Source organism: Suncus etruscus, chromosome 2 (assembly GCF_024139225.1).
Source record: "Suncus etruscus isolate mSunEtr1 chromosome 2, mSunEtr1.pri.cur, whole genome shotgun sequence".
Taxonomy (NCBI): domain Eukaryota; kingdom Metazoa; phylum Chordata; class Mammalia; order Eulipotyphla; family Soricidae; genus Suncus; species Suncus etruscus.
This window is the reverse complement of record NC_064849.1, coordinates 1,847,925-1,866,523: the sequence shown is the minus strand read 5'-3', so window position 1 is coordinate 1,866,523 and position 18,599 is coordinate 1,847,925. Positions and strand designations below refer to the sequence as shown.

Here is an 18,599-nt window from a genome sequence, read left to right as displayed (position 1 = left end):
CTGAGCATAGTCAGATGTGGCCCCCAAACTGAATCCTAATAAATAAATAATAAGGGACTGGCGTGATAGTACAACGGGTAGGGCTCTTGCTTGGCATTCGGTGGACCTAGGTTCGATCCCTGGCATCCCCATATGGTCCCCTGAGCCCTCCAGGACTGATCCCTGAGTGCAGGGCCAGGAGCAACTCCTGAGCATTGCCAGACATGGGATCGCCACTAAAAAAATTGTAATAAGGTTCAGGAGTGATAGCACAGCAGTGGCAGTAGAGCATTTGCCTTGCATGTGGCTGACCAGGGACAGCCCCGGTTTCCATCCCCCCCCCCCAGCCTGCCAGGAGCAATATTTGGGCACAGAGCCAGGAGTAAGCCCTGAGAGCTGCTGGTTTGGCCCTAAAACGAAACTAATAATTATACAATGAAAGAGACACTAACTCCAGCACTTCTGATCACTCACTATCTGTCTCGTTGCATGAAGACACAAACAAGCAAGTTTCTAACAGAGGTTCTGAGCTCTGTTGCTTCCTCCATCCTCAGAGGTTCTGGCTAGGGCCGGAGAGATAGCATGGAGGTAAGGCGTCTACCTTTCATGCAGAAGGTCAGTGGTTCAAATCCCAGCATCCCATATGGTCCCCTGAGCCTGCCAGGAGTGATTTCTGAGCATAGAGCCAGGAGTAACTCCTGAGCACTGCCGGGTGTGACCCAAAAACAAAAAATCAAAAAAAAAAAAAAAAAATAGGGGCCGGGCGGTGGCGCTAAAGGTAAGGTGCCTGCCTTGCCTTCGCTAGCATTGGACGGACCGCGGTTCGATCCCCCGGTGTCCCATATGGTCCCCCAAGCCAGGAGCGACTTCTGAGCGCATAGCCAGGAGTAACCCCTGAGCGTTACCGGGTGTGGCCCAAAAACCAAAAAAAAAAAAAAAAAAAAATAGAGGTTCCGGCTCTGCCTTCTGGGGAGAGACAGCCAGAGAGTCCCTGGTCCCCACACGGCTGTGAAACATCTGGGGCTGCCGCTCACTCAGCACAGCTTGGCAGAGCCGGAAAGTCCAGACCCGGGTTAGGCAGGCCTGACAGCTGAGTCAATGCAGGCTGCTGCAAGAGGACGTCAGCCACGGAGTGGCCAGGAGGCTGCGATGGCTGGGGGGCCTCCTTGCTGTGCCCTCTCCTTGGGGACAAGCTTTTGATTGATCCTGGCCTGTATCCAGTTCTTTCCAAGGAGTCCACGGGAAGACGAGCATGGTGGGAGCCACATCTGCGTCAGCCCAGACCAGGTGACTTGCTCTATGCCATGTCCTTTCTCTCTGGGGAAGGATGCAGAGTCCCTGAGCCAAGGTTGATTAGTTATGTCTGGCACTGGAGTGGTAGTCGCAGTAGCATCAGATGTGTAAGGCATTTGGGAAACAAGATGGCACGGTGGCCCAGGCAGGATGGCGGGGAAGCATCTCACAGGGCAGCTATGCACTGTGCACAAAGGCGTCCAAGCCGGATCCCAAGCACCCTTGGTCCCACCAAGAATGGAGCCTGGGGGCCTGAGCAATAGCACAGTGGTAGGGTGTTTGCTTTGCATGCAGCGGATCTGGGACAGACCCAGATTCAATCCCCAGTATCCCATATGGTCTCCCGAGCCTGCCAGGAACAATTTCTGAATGCAGACTCAGGAGGAACCCTTGAGCGCTGCAGGGTGTAGCTCCCTCCCCCAACAAAAAATCAAGCCTGGGATTATCCCCCAGACTCTGCCAGGTGTGACCCCAATACCAATAAACTAGTGAGTATAGAGATGAGCAGATGAGATTACATAAAACATTTCTACCATGAAAGAAAACTATCATTACTATTGAATGGGAGAAAATATTGGCATCTTAGACATTTAGAAACTAATATTCCGGGGCCGGAGAGATAGCATGGAAGTAGAGCATTTGCCTTGTATGCAGAAGGACGGTGGTTCGAATCCCAGCATCCCATAGGGTCCCCCAAGCCTGCCAGGAGCGATTTCAGAGCATCCAGCCAGGAGTAAACCCTGAACACCGCCAGGTGTGACCCAAAAATCAAAAAAAAAAGAAACTAACATTCCAAATACACAAGGACTCAAGGGAGTCAGAGAGATAGTACAGTGTGGAGGGCATTTGCCTTGCAAGCAGTGGACCTGGGTTAGATCCTCAGCACCTCATATGGTCCTTTTGTGTGTGTGTGTGTGTGTGTGTGTGTGTGTGTGTGGTTTTTGGGTCACACCCGGCAGTGCTCAGGGGTTATTCCTGGCTCCAGGCTCAGAAATTGCTCCTGGCAGGCACGGGGGACCATATGGCATGCTGGGATTTGAACCGATGACCTCCTGCATGAAAGGCAAACGCCTTACCTCCATGCTATCTCTCCAGCCCCTCATATGATCCTTTGAGCACCATCAGGAGCTATCCCTAAGAGCACTAAGAGCTATAGCCCCCTCCAGAAAACAAACCCAACACATTCTGGGGCCAGACTGAAAGCACTGTACGGAGAGCATTTGCCTTGCATGTGGCCAACCCCAGCGTCTCGTAGGGTCCCCCAAGACTGCCAGGGGTAATTTTGTTTGTTTGTTTGTTTGTTTTTGGGTCACACCCGGCCACACTCAGGGGTTACTCCTGGCTCTATGCTCGGAAATCACTCCTGGCAGGTACAGGGGACCTTATTGGATGCCGGGATTTGAACCACCGTTATCCTGGATTGGCTGCTTGCAAGGCAAATGCCCTACTGCTGTGCTATCTCTCCGGGCCCCTAGGGGTAATTTCTTTTGCTTTTCTTTTCCTTTCTGTTTTTTTTTTTTTTTTTGGGGGGGGGGGCACACCCGGTGGCGCTCAGGGTTACTCCTGGCTCTACCCTAAGAAATCGCTCCTGGGGCCGAAGAGACAGTGTGGAGGCAGAGCGTTTGCTGTGCTTGCAGAAGGAGGTGGTTAGAATCCCGGCGTCCCTCGAGCCTGCCAGGAGCAATTTTTGAGTGTAGAGCCAGGAGGAACCCCTGAGCATTGACGGGTGTGACCCAAAAACAAACAAACAAACAACATTAAAAAAAAAAAAAGAAAGAAATCGCTCCTGGCAGGCTCGAGGAAGCATGTAGGATGCTGGGGATTAAACCAGGGTTGGCCACATGCAAGACAAACGCCCTCTCCACTGTGCTATTGCTCCAGCCCCAGTCTTTTCTTTTTAATCAGCTTTATGGAGGGATTATTTACAGATCAATTCACCAGTTTTCAGGGGTGCCATTCAATGAATTTTGGCAAATACAGACTGTTGCATAACCACCCCCAAGCCAGGATGTATAGACAGAGGCTCCCAGGGTGTGAGTTCACCCTACTGGTGATTTCTCAGTGAGTTTCTCACAAGGTCCTCGGGCTAAATTTGAGAGTGTTGAGACTAGGGAAGACGCTCAGTGGTTCAACTCTGGGATCTTTGTGTGCCTGAGGTCCTGGGATCGGTCCCCAATTCTGTCAAAAAAGAATTAGCCTATGGGGAGGAAATACACAAAAACGAGCACAAACATTTTCATTTTTATTTTGTTATAATCGCAATTATTTTAGTATATGTACTACCAAAGTGAGCACATAACCACAATTATTCACTACTGGGAGGTGTCTGCCTGCTGGTGGAAAATTCTAGACCTGGCATCAGATTTGGGAGCCAGAGAGAGGGTATAGTGGTTAGGGCACTTGCCTTGCATGTGGCTGACCCAGGTTCCATCTCCGGCATCTCATATGGTCCCCAAGTGCAGAGCCAGGAGTGACTCCTGAGCACTGGCAAGGGTGGCCCCCAAACCAAAAAAAAATCAATTAATTACCTGCCATAGTGCCTGTCAGTGACCTTCTGTGGCCCAGGGCTGACTGACGAGGCTCTCACTGCCTGGCCAGAGCCCCAACTGGCCCAAACCAAAGTCTCAGCATCTCTCGACCTTGCCCCAGAGTACAGAGAAGCCTTGGCAGAGGCAGCCCAGAGCAAAGAAAACAGCCCTTTTCTCTAGAAAGTCCCAGAGGTTAGGACTTGTGCTGAGAAAAGGCCTTTCAGATCCGTTCAGGTCTGAGATTTGGGATTCCTCCTTCTTCCTCCATGTAAAACCCAAGAGAGGCTGGGGATGGGGGTACCTACTGGGCTGGGGAGCCTGTGCCTGGCTGGCCCAAGACAAGGATAGATCTGGTACTGCAAAAAATATAGGCAAACAGAGCCGGAGCGGTGGCGCAAGCAGTAGGGCGTTTGCCTTGCACAAGCTGACCTAACGTAGGACGGACCACAGTTCAATCCCCTGGCATCCCGTATGGTTTCCCAAGCCAGGAGCGATTTCTGAGCACACAGCCAGGAGTAACCCCTGAGCGTCACCGGGTATGACCCCTAAAACAAATATATATACATATATATGTGTATAAATATATATATACATATATATACAAATATATAAGAAAATTAAAAGAGGGGCCCGGAGCGATAGTATAGCAGTAGGGCGTTTGCTTTGCATGCATCCGACCTAGGTTCATTCCAGGCAGCCCATATGGTTCCCTGAGCCTGATGGGTGATTTCTGAGTATAAAGCCAGGAATAACTCCTGAGTGCTGCTGGGTGTACCCCCCAAAATAAAAGAGAGTAAAAAATAAAATTAGGGGCCAGAGAGATAGCACAGCGGTAGGGCATTTGCCTTGCATGCAGCCAATCCAAGACGGATGGTGGTTCGAATCCCAGCATCCCATATGGTCCCCCGTGCCTGCCAGGAGCAATTTCTGAGCTCAGAGCCAGGAGGAACCCCTGAGAATCGCTGGGTGTGACCCAAACACCAAAAATTAATTAATTAATTAATTAAATTTAAATAAAAGAAGGGCCGAGTTATAGCACAGCAGGAAGGGCGTTTGCCTTGTACCAGCCGACTTGGGTTTGATCCTCAGAACCCTGTTCCCTGAGCCATACCAGAAATGATCCTTGAGCATTTGGTGACCTTTTGGGGTCATCAAAAATATAAATAAATAAATAAATAGATAGATAGATAAATAAATAAATAAATAAATAAATAAATAAATAAATAAATAAATAAAAGGGGGCAGAGGGCTGGGTGCACAGCTCTGGTGTGGCTCAAATCCGGGTTCGATTCCTGACCCAGGACTCCCTGCCCACTGTCAGCATCACAGGACTCTGACTCCTAGAAGAAAAAAATTAAGCACTGGGTTGGGCTGATGCTCCAGAGGCTGGAAAACAGGCTTTGCACTCAAGAGCCCCGAGTTCAGTCCTCCTCACTGCATGGGGGACTGAGCACCACCAAAGGAGCCCCAGTGCACTACGAAACAAAGAAAGATGAAGCCCAGACATGAAGCCAGAGAGGCAGAACAAGGAGGTGGATCCTGGCCTTGCACACAGCCAACCCAAATTCAATCCCTGGTACCCAAGAGTGTTCTCTGAGCCCCACCAGGAGTATCCCCTGGGCACAGAGTCAGGAGTAGAACCTGAGCACCTCCAGGGCTGGCCAAAAAAAAAACCCCAAAAATTAGTTTATTAAAGAATGGAGGGAGGAGGGCCAGAGAGCATGGAGGTCAGGCATTTGCCTTGCGTGCAGAAGGTCGGTGGTTCGAATCCCAGCATCCCATCTGGTCCCCTGAGTCTGCCAGGAGCGATTTCTGAGCGTAGAGCCAGGAGGAATCCCTGAGCGCTGCCGGGTGTGACCCCCCCAAAGTAAATAAACAACAACAACAACAACAACAAAAAGAATGGAGGGAGGAGCTGGAATGATAGCGCAGTGGGGAGGGTGTTTGCCTTACACGAAGCCAACTTGGGTTCCATCCCCGGCATCCTATATGGTCTGCTGAGCACTGCCAGGAGTAATTTCGGAGCACAGAGGCCAGAGTAACCCTTGAGCGCCACCAGCTGTGGCCAACAGCCCCCCCCCCCCAAAAAAAAGAATAGAAGAAAAAGACAAGGACATTACAAATCACCCCCAACAAGAACCAGAGAGATCTGAAAGGAGAACCGCAGAGCCTGAGACCCTCTCCTGAGTGGTACGCACGGACCCTCACACCTTCCTGGCAGGAGCTAGAGGTCCCACCTGTGGCCAGGCCAGGCTCCCCAGTCTCACTGTCATGTATTCCCAGTGACGACGACCACCCAGTGCTCACCCACACTTTTCCACACACTTTCATCTCAGGACTCTCCCATTGAACAAGGCAGAGAGAGGACCCAAGCTCAAGAAAAGGCGTGGATGTGTCTGAACCTTTTTCTTTTGTTTTTGGGCCATACCTGATGGTGCTTAGGGGTTCCTCGTGTTTCTGTGCTCAGGAAACACTCTTGGCAGGCTCTGGGATACTGAGGATCGAACCCAGGTCAGCCACTTGCAAGGCAAACGCCCTCCCCTCTGTGCTATGGCTCTGGCCGGGGTCTGAACCTTTAGAGAAGAAAGCAAAGCACACCCCCTAGAAATGCTAAAGGGCCTCAGTCACACACAGTCCTGGCTGCTGGTGCCCTCAGTGGGCTAAAGGGGGCTGGAGGACGACAGTGGCCTCTCCTCGCTCTAGTCTATAACGCGGAAGCCTGGAGACCACATGTCTTCCCTCCTAGCACCAGCCTCTAACCTGCCCAAGTCCCAGGCCAGCAGAGGCCCCGAAGTAGGGCCCAGTTCCTTCCAGAGTCCTGTGACGAAGTAGTGAGTGTGGGTGCCAAGGGTGGGTGGGGTCCCCACTCAGCCCTGCTCCATCCTTGCTGGCCACCAGGGGACCAGAAAAAAAATATCCAGCTCTGGAGTGATAGCACAGTGGGGAGGGCGTTTGCCTTGCATGTTGCCGATCCGGGTTTGATCCCCGACATCCATAGGGTCCCCTGAGCCTGCCAGGAGTGATCACTGAGCACAGAACCAGGAGGATCCCCTGAGAACTGTTGGGTGTGTCCTAGCCCTCTCCCTGCCCACCCCCCAAAAATACAATCCAGGACCCTTTCCCATTCCTCTCTGTCCCTCACACACTGGAGTCTCAGACACCAAGGAAGAAGGCGTTGAAAGGCTCCTCTGTGGCATCTGCCTGCCAAGACTTGCAGCTAATTGTATTAATTGCAGGGCTCTGAGGTGATGATCCTCCTCCTCCTCCTCCTCCTCACCTGAGTTGAGCCTGGGAAAGCAGCCGGGGACCAGAGTTCAGCACTGCAGACCTCCCGCAACCCTAACACTGCTGCCTGCCAGCCCAGTAGCACAAAGTGTCCGGAAGGACGTGGCTCAGTGGTCTCCGTGCCAGCATGGTCCCTGGAGGCCGGGGTGGTGGTGGGGCGGTTGCCAAGTCCCTGAGCTGAAGGTGGGGCACCCACATACCCAGGTTGGGGGAGGACCAGCTTCTTGTCCAGGACTCCATCCCCTCTACCAAGCCTAGACACCCCCCAGCGGGGTCCTCCAGCCTCCTGGCCACCCCACTGGCCCAGCCCAGCATCTCCTGGACCCCTTCCAGCCACCTTGCAAGGTACTTCCACTCGGTCTTCCCATCACCCCATGGGGCCAAGGCACTGCAGCAGGAGCCCTTGGCAGGGGAAAGGCGGTGCGTGGGGGCGATCCAGGCGGGCCAGCAGAAGCCTCCCAAGTCCGCCTCAAAGCTGGAGAGGCCACAGAGGAACCCTGACTGCTGCAAAAGTGACCCTACGAGGCCCACGACCTGTCGACCTGGGGCTCACTCGGGTCACTAACTCCAGAGAGAGCAAGGAAGGAGAGCTGAGGGTCTCCAGAGCCAGAAGCACCCTCAGGCCCAGCGACGGTGCCAGTCTCCTGCGTGGGGGTCAGGGTTGGACCTTCCAGGGGCCCCACAGCCAGGGAAGAAGGCTCAGAGCCAGGAGGGTGCGGGCAGGAGGGAGCCACCTGGACGCAGCTGTCAGGTCGCACAGAGGAGACTCAGCCTTGCGGGGACCCCCAAAGACGCCAGCCAGGACCCCCAAAAGAGCGGATCACACTCAGGGCCCCTCATCATCCCCATCCCCAGGCAAAGCCTCGGGTTCCAGACACACAATGGAGTGGAGTGGAGAGGAGAGGAGAGGAGAGGAGAGGAGAGGAGAGGAGAGGAGAGGAGAGGAGAGGAGAGGAGAGGAGAGGAGAGGAGAGGAGAGGAGAGGGGAGAGTGGGGAGTGTTGTGGGTCAGGCAGAGGGAAAGAAAGACTGGGTTCTGGGGCGCCCTGGAGGAGAAGGAGGAGGAGGAGGAGAAGGAGGGATGGGGGTGCGATCTGAGCCCCAGAACCGCCTAGGGCTGCCCCCTCGGACCTCCAGCACCTGGACACACCCGTGCCCTTGCCACCCCAACCCCAGAGTCGGCGGGACCACTCGGTGCCACTCGGCGCGCGAGGCGGTGCCAGGCGGGGACCGGGGGGACCCCAGAGTGGGGAACCCCAGAGGGGTCCGGAGCGGGGCAGGCGATGCCCGGCCCCGGGGCCCCAGGCGAAGCCCCCTCACGCGCCCCCCGAGCCCCGATCGTCCCCAGCGCCCCGACTCCGGCACCGGGGCGCGCGCACAGGGCCGAGGCGCGTCCGTACCTGCAGCTCCTGGAACTCGGCGTCCAGCTCGTGCCACTCGCGCTCGCAGCGCTCCAGCGGGCCGGACATGGTGCAGGGCCGGCGGGCACCGGCTCCACCGCCGCCCGCTGCCCCGGACGTCACGGCCCGGCCTGGCCCGGCCCCCGGCAAGCGCGCCCCGCCCCGCCCCGCCCGGGCCCGCTGCGTCTTGGGGGCCCTGGGGAGGGCTGGGGCCTCGGCCAGGACCTTTGGGGCGCGCTCCTGGGGAGGCCGAGGAAGGTGACCCGGCCCCGGCCCCCGCCCACGCCCACGCCCACGCCCAGGCCCCGGGGGCTGGAGGCGGCGCTGTCACTCGGGCCCCTCCTGGCTCCGGCCTCCTCTGACAGCTGCTGGAGTCCCTCAGCCCTCACCAGGCTCAGCTCCGGTCGCCCGGCCAGGCTCTCTTTGCTCTTTATTTTATTGCTTCCTTTTTAAAATTTTTTAAAATTAATTTACTTATTACATTTTTTGGCTTTCGAATCAGGGTCACTCCTGGCTCCACGCTCAGAAATCGCCCCTGGCAGGCCCAGGGGACCCTATGGGATGCAGGGATTCGAACCACCGTCCTTCTGCATGCAAGGCAAACACTTACCTCCATGCTATCTCTCCAGCCCCTTTATTTGTTTGTTTGTTTATTTATTTGGATTTTGGGTCCCACCTGGCAGTGCTCAGGGGTCACTCCTGGCTCTACACTCAGAAATCGCCCCTGGCAGGCACAGGGGACCCTATGGGATGCCAGGATTCGAGCCACCATCCGTCCTAGATGGGCTGCGTGCATGGCAAATGCCCTACTGCCATGCTATCACTCCAGCCCCTATAAAGGCCTGTTTTATGTATAGATTGTTAGACTTTGGGACTCTTGACACCACTGTAGTTGCCTTTGGCTTGGAGATATAGTTGTTCTTTTCTACCTCCACCAATGCACCTGAGACCACTTGGCCAATAGTCCCCCTCCTTTCATGTTAGTTTCTCCTCCTTCATTTCGTTTCTTTCCTCCTCCTTGCTGTATACTGATGTCAAGCGTCTTTATTTATTTATTTATTTATTTATTTATTTATTTATTTTCTTGAGACCATTGTGAATTCCAAGTCTTTCACAGTTGTATTTCAGGCCCACAGTGACAGTGAACTAGGGCCGTTCTCACTACCTGTGTTGACCTCCCTCTACCATAGTTTCCATATCTCCACCTTAGGCCCCTGGACTGCTAGTGTAACAGTATGGATCAGGATAGGATCAGCAATACAACATCACATAACAGGACATTTCTGTGTGTAGCTTGTTGTAGTTTGGGTTTCTGGATTCTATTGTTGTTGACTTTGGATTGGGTATTTAGGTCTGACCATTTTTTTATTTCCACTCAACGCTCCTGAGACCGCTTGGCCCCTGGGTAGGTCCCGTCCACTTTATTTTTCTTTTCTCAATTTGTAGGAAGACATAGAAATATGAGGTAGAACAAGATGATTCATGTTCTATGGTTCTGTAAAATAAAAATAAAAGACAAGAGGCACTATCTAGAAGCTATGAATAAAATTAAAAGAAGAAAAAAGAGAGGGGGCAGATGTGGCCTTTTGTTCCCATAGGTGCAGTCAACATAGGAGAAATTAGAAAGGAAATTCCCTTGGCCTAAGAGATCCAGGGTGCCTGTATCCTTGAAACATGAGACTGTCATGAGACTGACTACAGGCTCTGGGCATGTTACTTGTCAAACCCCAAGGTCTTTCTTTATGGTCCCAGGAAACATTCTGCTCAGTCACAGTTGTCAAAGTCAGTCTTTTTTTGTTTGTTTGTTTGTTTGTTTGTTTTTTGGGCCACATGCGGTGACAGGGGTTACTCCTGGCTATGTGCTCAGAAATTGCTCCTCGGACGCCGGGGGATCCAACCGTGGTCTGTCCTAGACTAGTTCGAGCAATGTAGATGCCTACCTCTAGCGCCACCACTCCGCCCCCAAGTTCAGTCTTCTGTAATTAAAGATCTTGGTTTTTGTAAAGATCCTAGGATGAAGTCGAGGATAGAGTCTTTCTTTATGGTTCCAGGAAGAGTTCTGCTCAGTCACAACATAGTCAGTCTTTGATAATTAGAGATCTTAGTTTTTGCACAGGCCCTAGGATTGAGCTTCTTCTGATTTCATCTCACCCCTTAAGTGGTAAGGCATGGCAACCTGCCCTTAGATCAAGTTGTTGCTATTTCCTCATCATCAGGAATTGTATAAACCTACCCTGGAGCAAGTTGGTTTCAGAGCAGTGTTAGCCTGCCCTGAGGGAGTTTGATTCCTGGTGCTGGTGCAGGGAACTGTGCCAGTACTTATGTTGGGATCTGGGTTTTGAACGCTAGAAGTCCAATCAATTGAGGTCTAATCAGGTCCCCATGACAAATACTCAGGGTGGAAGGTTGTCCTATATCATAAAATTTATGGGTTCTTATCCCTATTAGATAAGAACTTCTTTCTATACATAAGATTTTCCCTTTTTTAGTGAACCTATGCAAAAAGGAACAATGACAAGGGTCTATTTTTTTTCTTTCTTTCTTTTCCTCTCTCCTCTCCCCTCCCTCCACCTCTCTCTGTCTCTGTCTCTCTCTTGATCATCAGGTGCCCTTTCCTGCTGCAGTTTTCTCTCTGCCTACCCTTGCATAGAACATTCTTCACTCTAGGTGCCTTTTTTGTTTGTTTGTTTGTTTGTTTTGGGGCCACAACCCATGACACTCAGGGGTTACTCCTGATTCTTTGCTCAGGAATCACTCCTGGTGCTGCTGTACAGACCCTATGGGATGCCAGGGATAAAACCTGGGTTGGCAACATTCAAGGCAAATGCCCTCCCTACTGTACTAGCCCCTGCTCTTCCATTTAAGAAAGTATTATTGGGGCCCGGGGAGATAGCACAGCAGCGTTTGCCTTGCAAGCAGCCGATCCAGGACCAAAGGTGGTTGGTTCAAATTCCGGTGTCCCATATGGTCTCCCGTGTCTGCCAGGAGCTATTTCTGAGCAGACAGCCAGGAGTAACCCCTGAGCACTGCCGAATGTGGCCCAAAAAAAAAAAAAAAAAAAAAGTATTATTGGGGCCGGAGAGATAGCATAGAGAAAGGGTGTTTGCCTTGCATGCAGAAGGATGGTGATTCGAATCCTAGCATCCCATAAGGTCCCCCTAGCCTGCCAGGAGTGATTTCTGAGTGTAGAGAGCCAGGAGGAACCCCTGAGCGCTGTCAGGTGTGACCCAAAAACAAACAAACAAACAAAAAAGTATTAGTCTTGGGGTTGGAGAGATAGCACAGTGGTAGGGCGTTTGCCTTGCATTTGGCCAACCTGGAGGGACCCAGGGTTTTTTTGTTTTTGTTTTTGTTTTTGTTTTCGTTTTTTTTTTGGTTTTTCGGGCCACACCCATTCAATTTTCAGGGGTTACTCCTGGCTAAGTGCTCAGAAATTGCCCCTGGCTTGGGGGGACCATATGGATTGCCAGGGGATGGAACCTCGGTCCTTCCTTGGGTAGCGCTTGCAAGGCAGACACCTTACCTCTAGCGCCACCTCACCGGTCCCGGGACCCAGTTTGATTCCTGGAATCCCACATGTTCCCCCAGCCTGCCAGGGGCAATTTCTGAATGCAGAGCCAGGAGTGGCCCCTGAGCACCGCTGGGTGTGGCCCAACAACCAATCAATCAATAAAGTTTTCAAAAATTATTCATGGGGCCGGAGAGATAGCATGTAGGTCAGGCGTTTGCCTTGCATGCAGAAGGTTGATGGTTCGAATCCCAGCATCCCATATGGTCCCCTGAGCCTGCCAGGAGCAATTTCTGAGCACAGTGCCAGGAGTAACCCCTGAGCGTTGGCCGGGTGTGACCCCCCCCAAAAAATTATTCATCTAGGGCCCTCCCAGACTAAAATAATTAGTCTTTGGGATCTTTCCAAGCACTGTTTCAGGGGCCCTAAGGGTTACTGGGACACTCAGTCTGAAGGTGGCTCAAAAGCTGAGCTCATGGGGCCGGAGAGATAGCATGGAGGTAAAGCGTTTGCCTTTCATGCAGAAGGTCATCAGTTCAAATCCCGGTGTCCCATATGGTCCCCCGTGCCTGCCAGGAGCAATTTCTGAGCCTGGAGCCAGGAATAACCCCTGAGCACTGCCGGGTGTGACCCAAAAACCACAAAAAAAAAAAAAAAGCTGAGCTCATACTTTGCACAGAAAACCCAGGTCTGATCTCCTGCACTAAGAGGCCCCCCACCCAAAAATTTTGCCCTCCCCAAAAACAAACACCTCAGATGCTGTGGCCAAACAATACTTGGCTTGACGAAAGCCTTTAGGGACACACCCAGGGATACTAGCTGCTAGGTAGGGTCTTTTTTTGGTTTTTGTTTTTTTGGTTTTTGGGCCACACCCGGCGGTGCTCAGGGGTTACTTCTGGCTGTCTGCTCAGAAGTAGCTCCTGGCAGGCATGGGGGACCATATGGGACACCGGGATTTGAACCAACCACCTTAGGTCCTGCATCGGCTGCTTGCAAGGCAAACACCACTGTGCTATCTCTCCGGCCCCTAGGTAGGGTCTTGTATTGGGGAATTTAAACTAGGTTCTAGGGGGCGGAGAGATAGCACAGCAGTAGGGCATTTGCCTTGCACATAGCTGATCCAGGGCTGACAGACGATGATTCAAATCCCAGCTTCTCATCCCAGCTTCTCATATGGTCCCTGTGCCTGCCAGGAGTGATTTCTGAGTACAAAGCCAGGAGTAACACCTGAGCACTGCCAGCTGTGACCCAAAAAGGAAGGAAGGAAGGAAGGAAGGAAGGAAGGAAGGAAGGAAGGAAGGAAGGAAGGAAGGAAGGAAGGAAGGAAGGAAGGAAGGAAGGAAGGAAGGAAGGAGGGAGGGAGGGAGGGAGGGAGGGAGGGAGGGAGGGAGGGAGGGAGGGAGGGAGGGAGGGAAGAAGGGAAGGAAGGAAGGAAGGAAGGAAGGAAGGAAGGAAGGAAGGAAGGAAGGAAGGAAGGAAGGAAGGAAAGAGGGAAGGAGGGAAGGAAGGAAGGAAGGAAAGAGGGAAGGAGGGAAGGAGGAACAAACGAACTCTGTTCTAGTATATGAGCCCCGGGAAACTAACATTTCTTCTTTGGAGCCTTAATTTTTTTTTAATTGGGGCTACAGGGTGTTGACTTGGAGAGACACAAGGAAGTTGTTTGCCTTCCACGGCCCACCAGGGGTCAATCACCAGTACCTCATAAAGTCCCCCAAACCCCTGGGGCTGGAACAATGATCCCGGTGTTAGCCTTGCACACTGCCAACCGGGCATCCCATAGGATCCCCCGAGCCTGCCAGGAGAGATTTCTTTTTTTTTTTTTTTTTTTTTTTTTTTTTTTGGTTTTTGGGCCACGCCCGGCAGTGCTCAGGGGTTACTCCTGGCTGTCTGCTCAGAAATAGCTCCTGGCAGGCACGAGGGACCATATGGGACACCGGGATTCGAACCAACCACCTTTGGTGCTGGATCGGTGGCTGCTTGCAAGGCAAACGCAGCTGTGCTATCTCTCCGGGCCCCAGGAGAGATTTCTAGCATAGAGCGAGCCAGGAGTAACCCCTGAGTGCAGCCGGGTGTGTCCCAAAACTAAAAGAAAAGAGGGGGGGCAACAAGATAAAGATAAAATTCTAAAAAAGAGAACAGAAATGAGGAGGTAACTCAAAGGTCTGGGACATTTGCATTCAGAAAACCAGCACCAAATGGTCCCCCCAAAACCTCACGGTCCCCTCCCCCCAGTATCACGTGGCATGGCTTAAAATCTAAAAAAAGAGGGGCCGGAGAGATAGCATGGAGGTAGGGCTTTTGCCTTGCATGAAGAAGGTTCGAATCCCGGCATTCCATATGGTCCCCTGAGCCTGCCAGGGGCGATTTCTAAGCACAGAGCTAGGAGTAACCCCTGAGCACTGGTGGGCGTGACCAAAACAGACAAACAAACAAATAAAAATTGTATGTGAAAAATCAGTCCTTTCTCTTTTCCTTGCAAATGGAAAGATCTGATGCCAGAGACAGACTGTGACTGACAGGGGTGAATGCACTTGCCTTACACGGGGTGACTGCAGTTTGAGCCCCAACCGCACAGAATCCCCACCCAGCACCAGGAGTAGCCCCACAGTAGCGCTCAGTGTGGCCTGAAAGAAGCAGTCACTGGGCTCAGCTCCTCCAGGCCATCTGCTCTGAGTCCTACACTGCCCTTCATCACCTGCCTGCCTGCTGTGGGCACTGACATGACCCTCGGTCCCTGTCAGGGATGGCGGAGAGTGCAGAGCCAAGGACAGAAAATGTCCGGGAGAACAGAGGCAGACGCCACCTGCCACCCGCAGGGCAATGGAGAGAGAGAACAGGCTTCTTCCCTCCCAAGCCTGGTGGCAGTCCATTCCCTAGGGTCCAGGCTGCAGCCCACAACACCCAGCCCTGGGACCTCTGACCACAACCCCCCCCACCCCAGCGGCCAGGTCAGGCCAGGTTTCAAATCACAGAAGCCTCTGAAGAGCATGACCAACCATCTGTGTAGCTGCTCAGGGGTCCAAAGTCACAGATGTAGCTGGAGAGAACACAGTAGGAGGGTAGCTTGCCTTGCATGTGGTAGACCTAGATTCGAGTCCTGCCACCACATAGAGGCCCCAGAGTGATAGCATAGCGGGTAGGGCATTTGCCTTGCAATCACTGGCATCCCATATGGTCCCCTGATGGCTGAGCTGAGAAACCCGAGAGCTCTCGAGTGTGGCCCCAAAACAAAACAAAATGAAAACAAGGGGGCCGGAGCAGTGACGTAGAGTTAGGGAGCAGTGACCTAGAGTTAAGGTGTTTGCCTTGCACACAACTGATCCAGGACAAACTGCGGTTAGATTCCCTACATCCAATATGGTCCCCCCAAGCCAGGAGCAATTTCTGAGAGCATAGCCAGGAGTAACCCGTGAGCGACACTGGGTGTGACCAAAAAAACAAAAAACAAACAAACAAAAATGGGCCGGAGAGATAGCATGGAGGTAGGGCATTTCATTTGCCTTGATTGCAGAAGGATGATGGTTTGAATCCCCACATCCCATATGGTCCCCTGGGCCTGCCAGGAAAGATTTCTGAACTCAGAGCCAGGAGTAACCCCTGAGCGCTACAGGGTGTGACCCCCCAAAAAAAACAAACAAACAAAAGACACTACCAGAATTGATCCCTGAGCATAACCCCCAAAATACCCCCAAGCACTGCCAGGTATGATACAAAATCTGCCCTAAGCCCCCAGCACTGCATAAGGCCCCCAGAGACCCTCCAGGATTGACTGCTGAGCAGAACCAGAAATAAGTCCCAATTGGCAAGTGCTCATGGGTTTCTCCTGGCCCTGTGCCCATGATCACTCCAGGCAGGCTCATGGGACCACGTGGGATGCCGTGGATCGAACCTGGGTTGGCCATATGCAAGGCAGACGCCTCCCCGATGTGTCCCTCTTGGGCCCTCAATACACATTCTCCTCAGCAGTGTGGAGTGGATGCTCTCATTTGCAGGTCTGCTGCACATGGATGGACGAGGATGAGGCATAAGTCCCAGAGTCAAATTCCTGCAGCTTATGGCCTGAACTGACAGGGAAGTCCCTGAGGCAGAGTGCCCAGAAGCCACCCACTATGCAGCTCATTCTTGGAATGTGCCTTTCCCAGAATGCTGTTCCAGTGCTTAGTAGAAATCCCTAGGCCAGATCTTGAAGTGCATTCTAGGAAGGGCCCAAGGCCCGCTGCTCTGCAAGCTTCTACTTGGCCCAAGAACTAGACTTTTTTTCCAGGACTGATGGTGGTTCGAATCCTGGCACCCCATATGGTTCCCTGAGCCTGCCAGGAGCGATTTCTGAACACAGAGCCAGAAGTAACCCTCAGCACCACCGTGTCCGACCCAAAAATAAAAACAAATAATAATAATAATAATAATAATAATAATAATAATAATAAAAGGAATTGGGGCTGGAGAGATAGCATGGGGTAGGGCGTTTTCCTTGCATGCAGAAGGATGGTGGTTCGAATCCTGGCATCCTATATGGTTCCCTGAGCCTGCCAGGAGCGATTTCTAAGCACAAAGACAGGAGTATCCCCTGAGCACCGCCCTGTCTGACCCAAAAACAAAACAAGAAAGGAACTATACTTTTTTGGGGGGGAACCACATCTGGCAGTGCACAGGGGTGACTAACTCTGTACTCAGGGGACCCTATTCTGCGGAGATGAAAGCAGGAATCAAACCTGGGACAGGGGCCAGAGAGATAGCACAGGGGCCCATATGGTTGACCCAGGTTTGATCCCCAACATCCCATACGGTTCCCAAGACTGCCAGGAGTAATTTCTGAGAGCAAAGCTAGGAGTAACCCCTGAGTGCTGCTGGGTACAGCTCAAAAACCAAAACAAAAGAAAAAAGATACTACAACTACTTACTTCCAGTCTAAATCCCTGGAATCTGTTTAAACATGATTGGAGGGGATAGATAGTACAGGAACTAAGGTCTGCACACAATGTTGGTCCTCTAAGACACACGAGGAGCAATGCCTGAGCAGAGAAAGGAGTGAATTAGCGCTGTGTGGGGGGCTGGAGTGGTGGCGCAAGCAGTAAGGTGTCTCTGCCTTGCCTGCTCTAGCCTAGGACGGACCACGGTTCCATCCCCCCATCCCATATGGTCCCCGAAGCCAGGAGTGATTTCTGAGCGCCTAGCCAGGAGGAACCCCTGAGTGTCACTGGGTGTGGCTCCCCCTCAAAAAAAGCACTGTGTGTGACCCAAAAAAAAGGGGGGGGGATGGGTTGGCACAGAGGGGAGAGCACTCACCTTGCACATGGCAGACCTGGGATGGATCTCCAGCATCCCATATGGTCCCTTCTAGGAGTGATTCTTGAGTGCAGAGCCAGGAGTAACCCCTAAGCACTGCTGGACATGGCCCCAAAACAAACCAACAATAAAAGGTGGGGTACTGAGAGACAGAACAGAGGTTGGGCACTTGTCTTGAACGAGGCGGACCCAGGTTCGATCCCTGGCACAATGGATGGTCCCTTGAGCCCACCAGGACTGATCCTTTTTTTTTTTTTGGGGGGGTGGGGGTCACACCCGGCGTCGCTCTGGGGTTACTCCAGGCTTTTCGCTCATAAATCGCTCCTGGCAGGCTCGGGGGACCATATGGGATGCCTTGGAATCAAACCTGGGTCCATCCCAGGTTGGCCGTGTGCAAGGCAAACGCCTTTAACACTCTCCTATCTTTCCAGCCCCACTGGTGGTCATTCTTTTTTTGGTTTTGGTTTTGTTTTGTTTTGGGGTCACACCCGGCAGCGTTCAAGGGTTCCTCCTGGCTCTATGCTCAGAAATCATTCCTGGCAGGCGCGGGGGACCATATTGGATGCTGGGATTCGAACCATAATCCTTCTGCATGCAAGGCAAACGTCCTATCTCCATGCTATCTCTAGAGAAGCTTCTTCACTGTCAGACTCGATGGCTCCTGACCCTCAAGGAAGTCCACCTCCTGTCCCAGTACCATGAAGTTTCCTTTCACCTTGTAAGCTACTTTAGAAGCCAACAGAATCTAGAAAGCGGTTGTTTGGGAATCTGTTACCTCCGTTTCAGAAGCGAGAGTGGTCCAACCTGATACTGTATTATTATTAATTTTTTGGAGATAAAATTGCTGCTGTGTTGAAAAGTCGGGAACTAGAAATAGAAGAATCATATGTACTACTTAATTCCCTTTGCAGGAATCATTTCTCCTATCTGGGCCTCAGTTCTTTTAACTGTAGAGGGTGGGAATAGAAGAAACTGGTATATATTACCACGTCAGAATTGTCATAGCCTAGGGGCCCGGAGAGATAGCACAGCAGCGTTTGCCTTGCAAGCAGCTGATCCAGGACCAAAGGTGATTGGTTCGAATCCCGGTGTCCCATGTGCCGCCCCCCCAGGACTGATCCTTGAGTGCAGAGACAGGAGTCAACCCTGAGCCATGCTGGGCGTTCCACCGGATAAGGATCCCAGGACACAAAGTCGAGTCAGCAATGAGTTGGGACATCGAGCCTACGACATGATGTGAGTCGTGTCCAAATGGAAATGGGCCAATCATGTAAGTGGTGAAGGATGAACTGCTTGTATGAACCAATGAAAAGCTTGTAAA

The 18,599-nt window shown here is 52.3% G+C and overlaps 1 protein-coding gene across 1 annotated transcript in view; it reads right to left on the bottom strand.

Moving 5' to 3' along the window:
• The window catches only part of TMEM120B (transmembrane protein 120B), a 37,333-nt gene extending 28,740 nt beyond the window's left edge, over nt 1-8,593 (bottom strand). Inside the window, exon 1 of the mRNA XM_049767857.1 lies at nt 8,485-8,593. Within this exon, the coding sequence (XP_049623814.1) occupies nt 8,485-8,553 (69 nt within the window). The 5' untranslated portion in view covers nt 8,554-8,593. The remainder of the gene's footprint in view (nt 1-8,484) is intronic.
• Nucleotides 8,594-18,599: the final 10,006 nt, after the last annotated feature.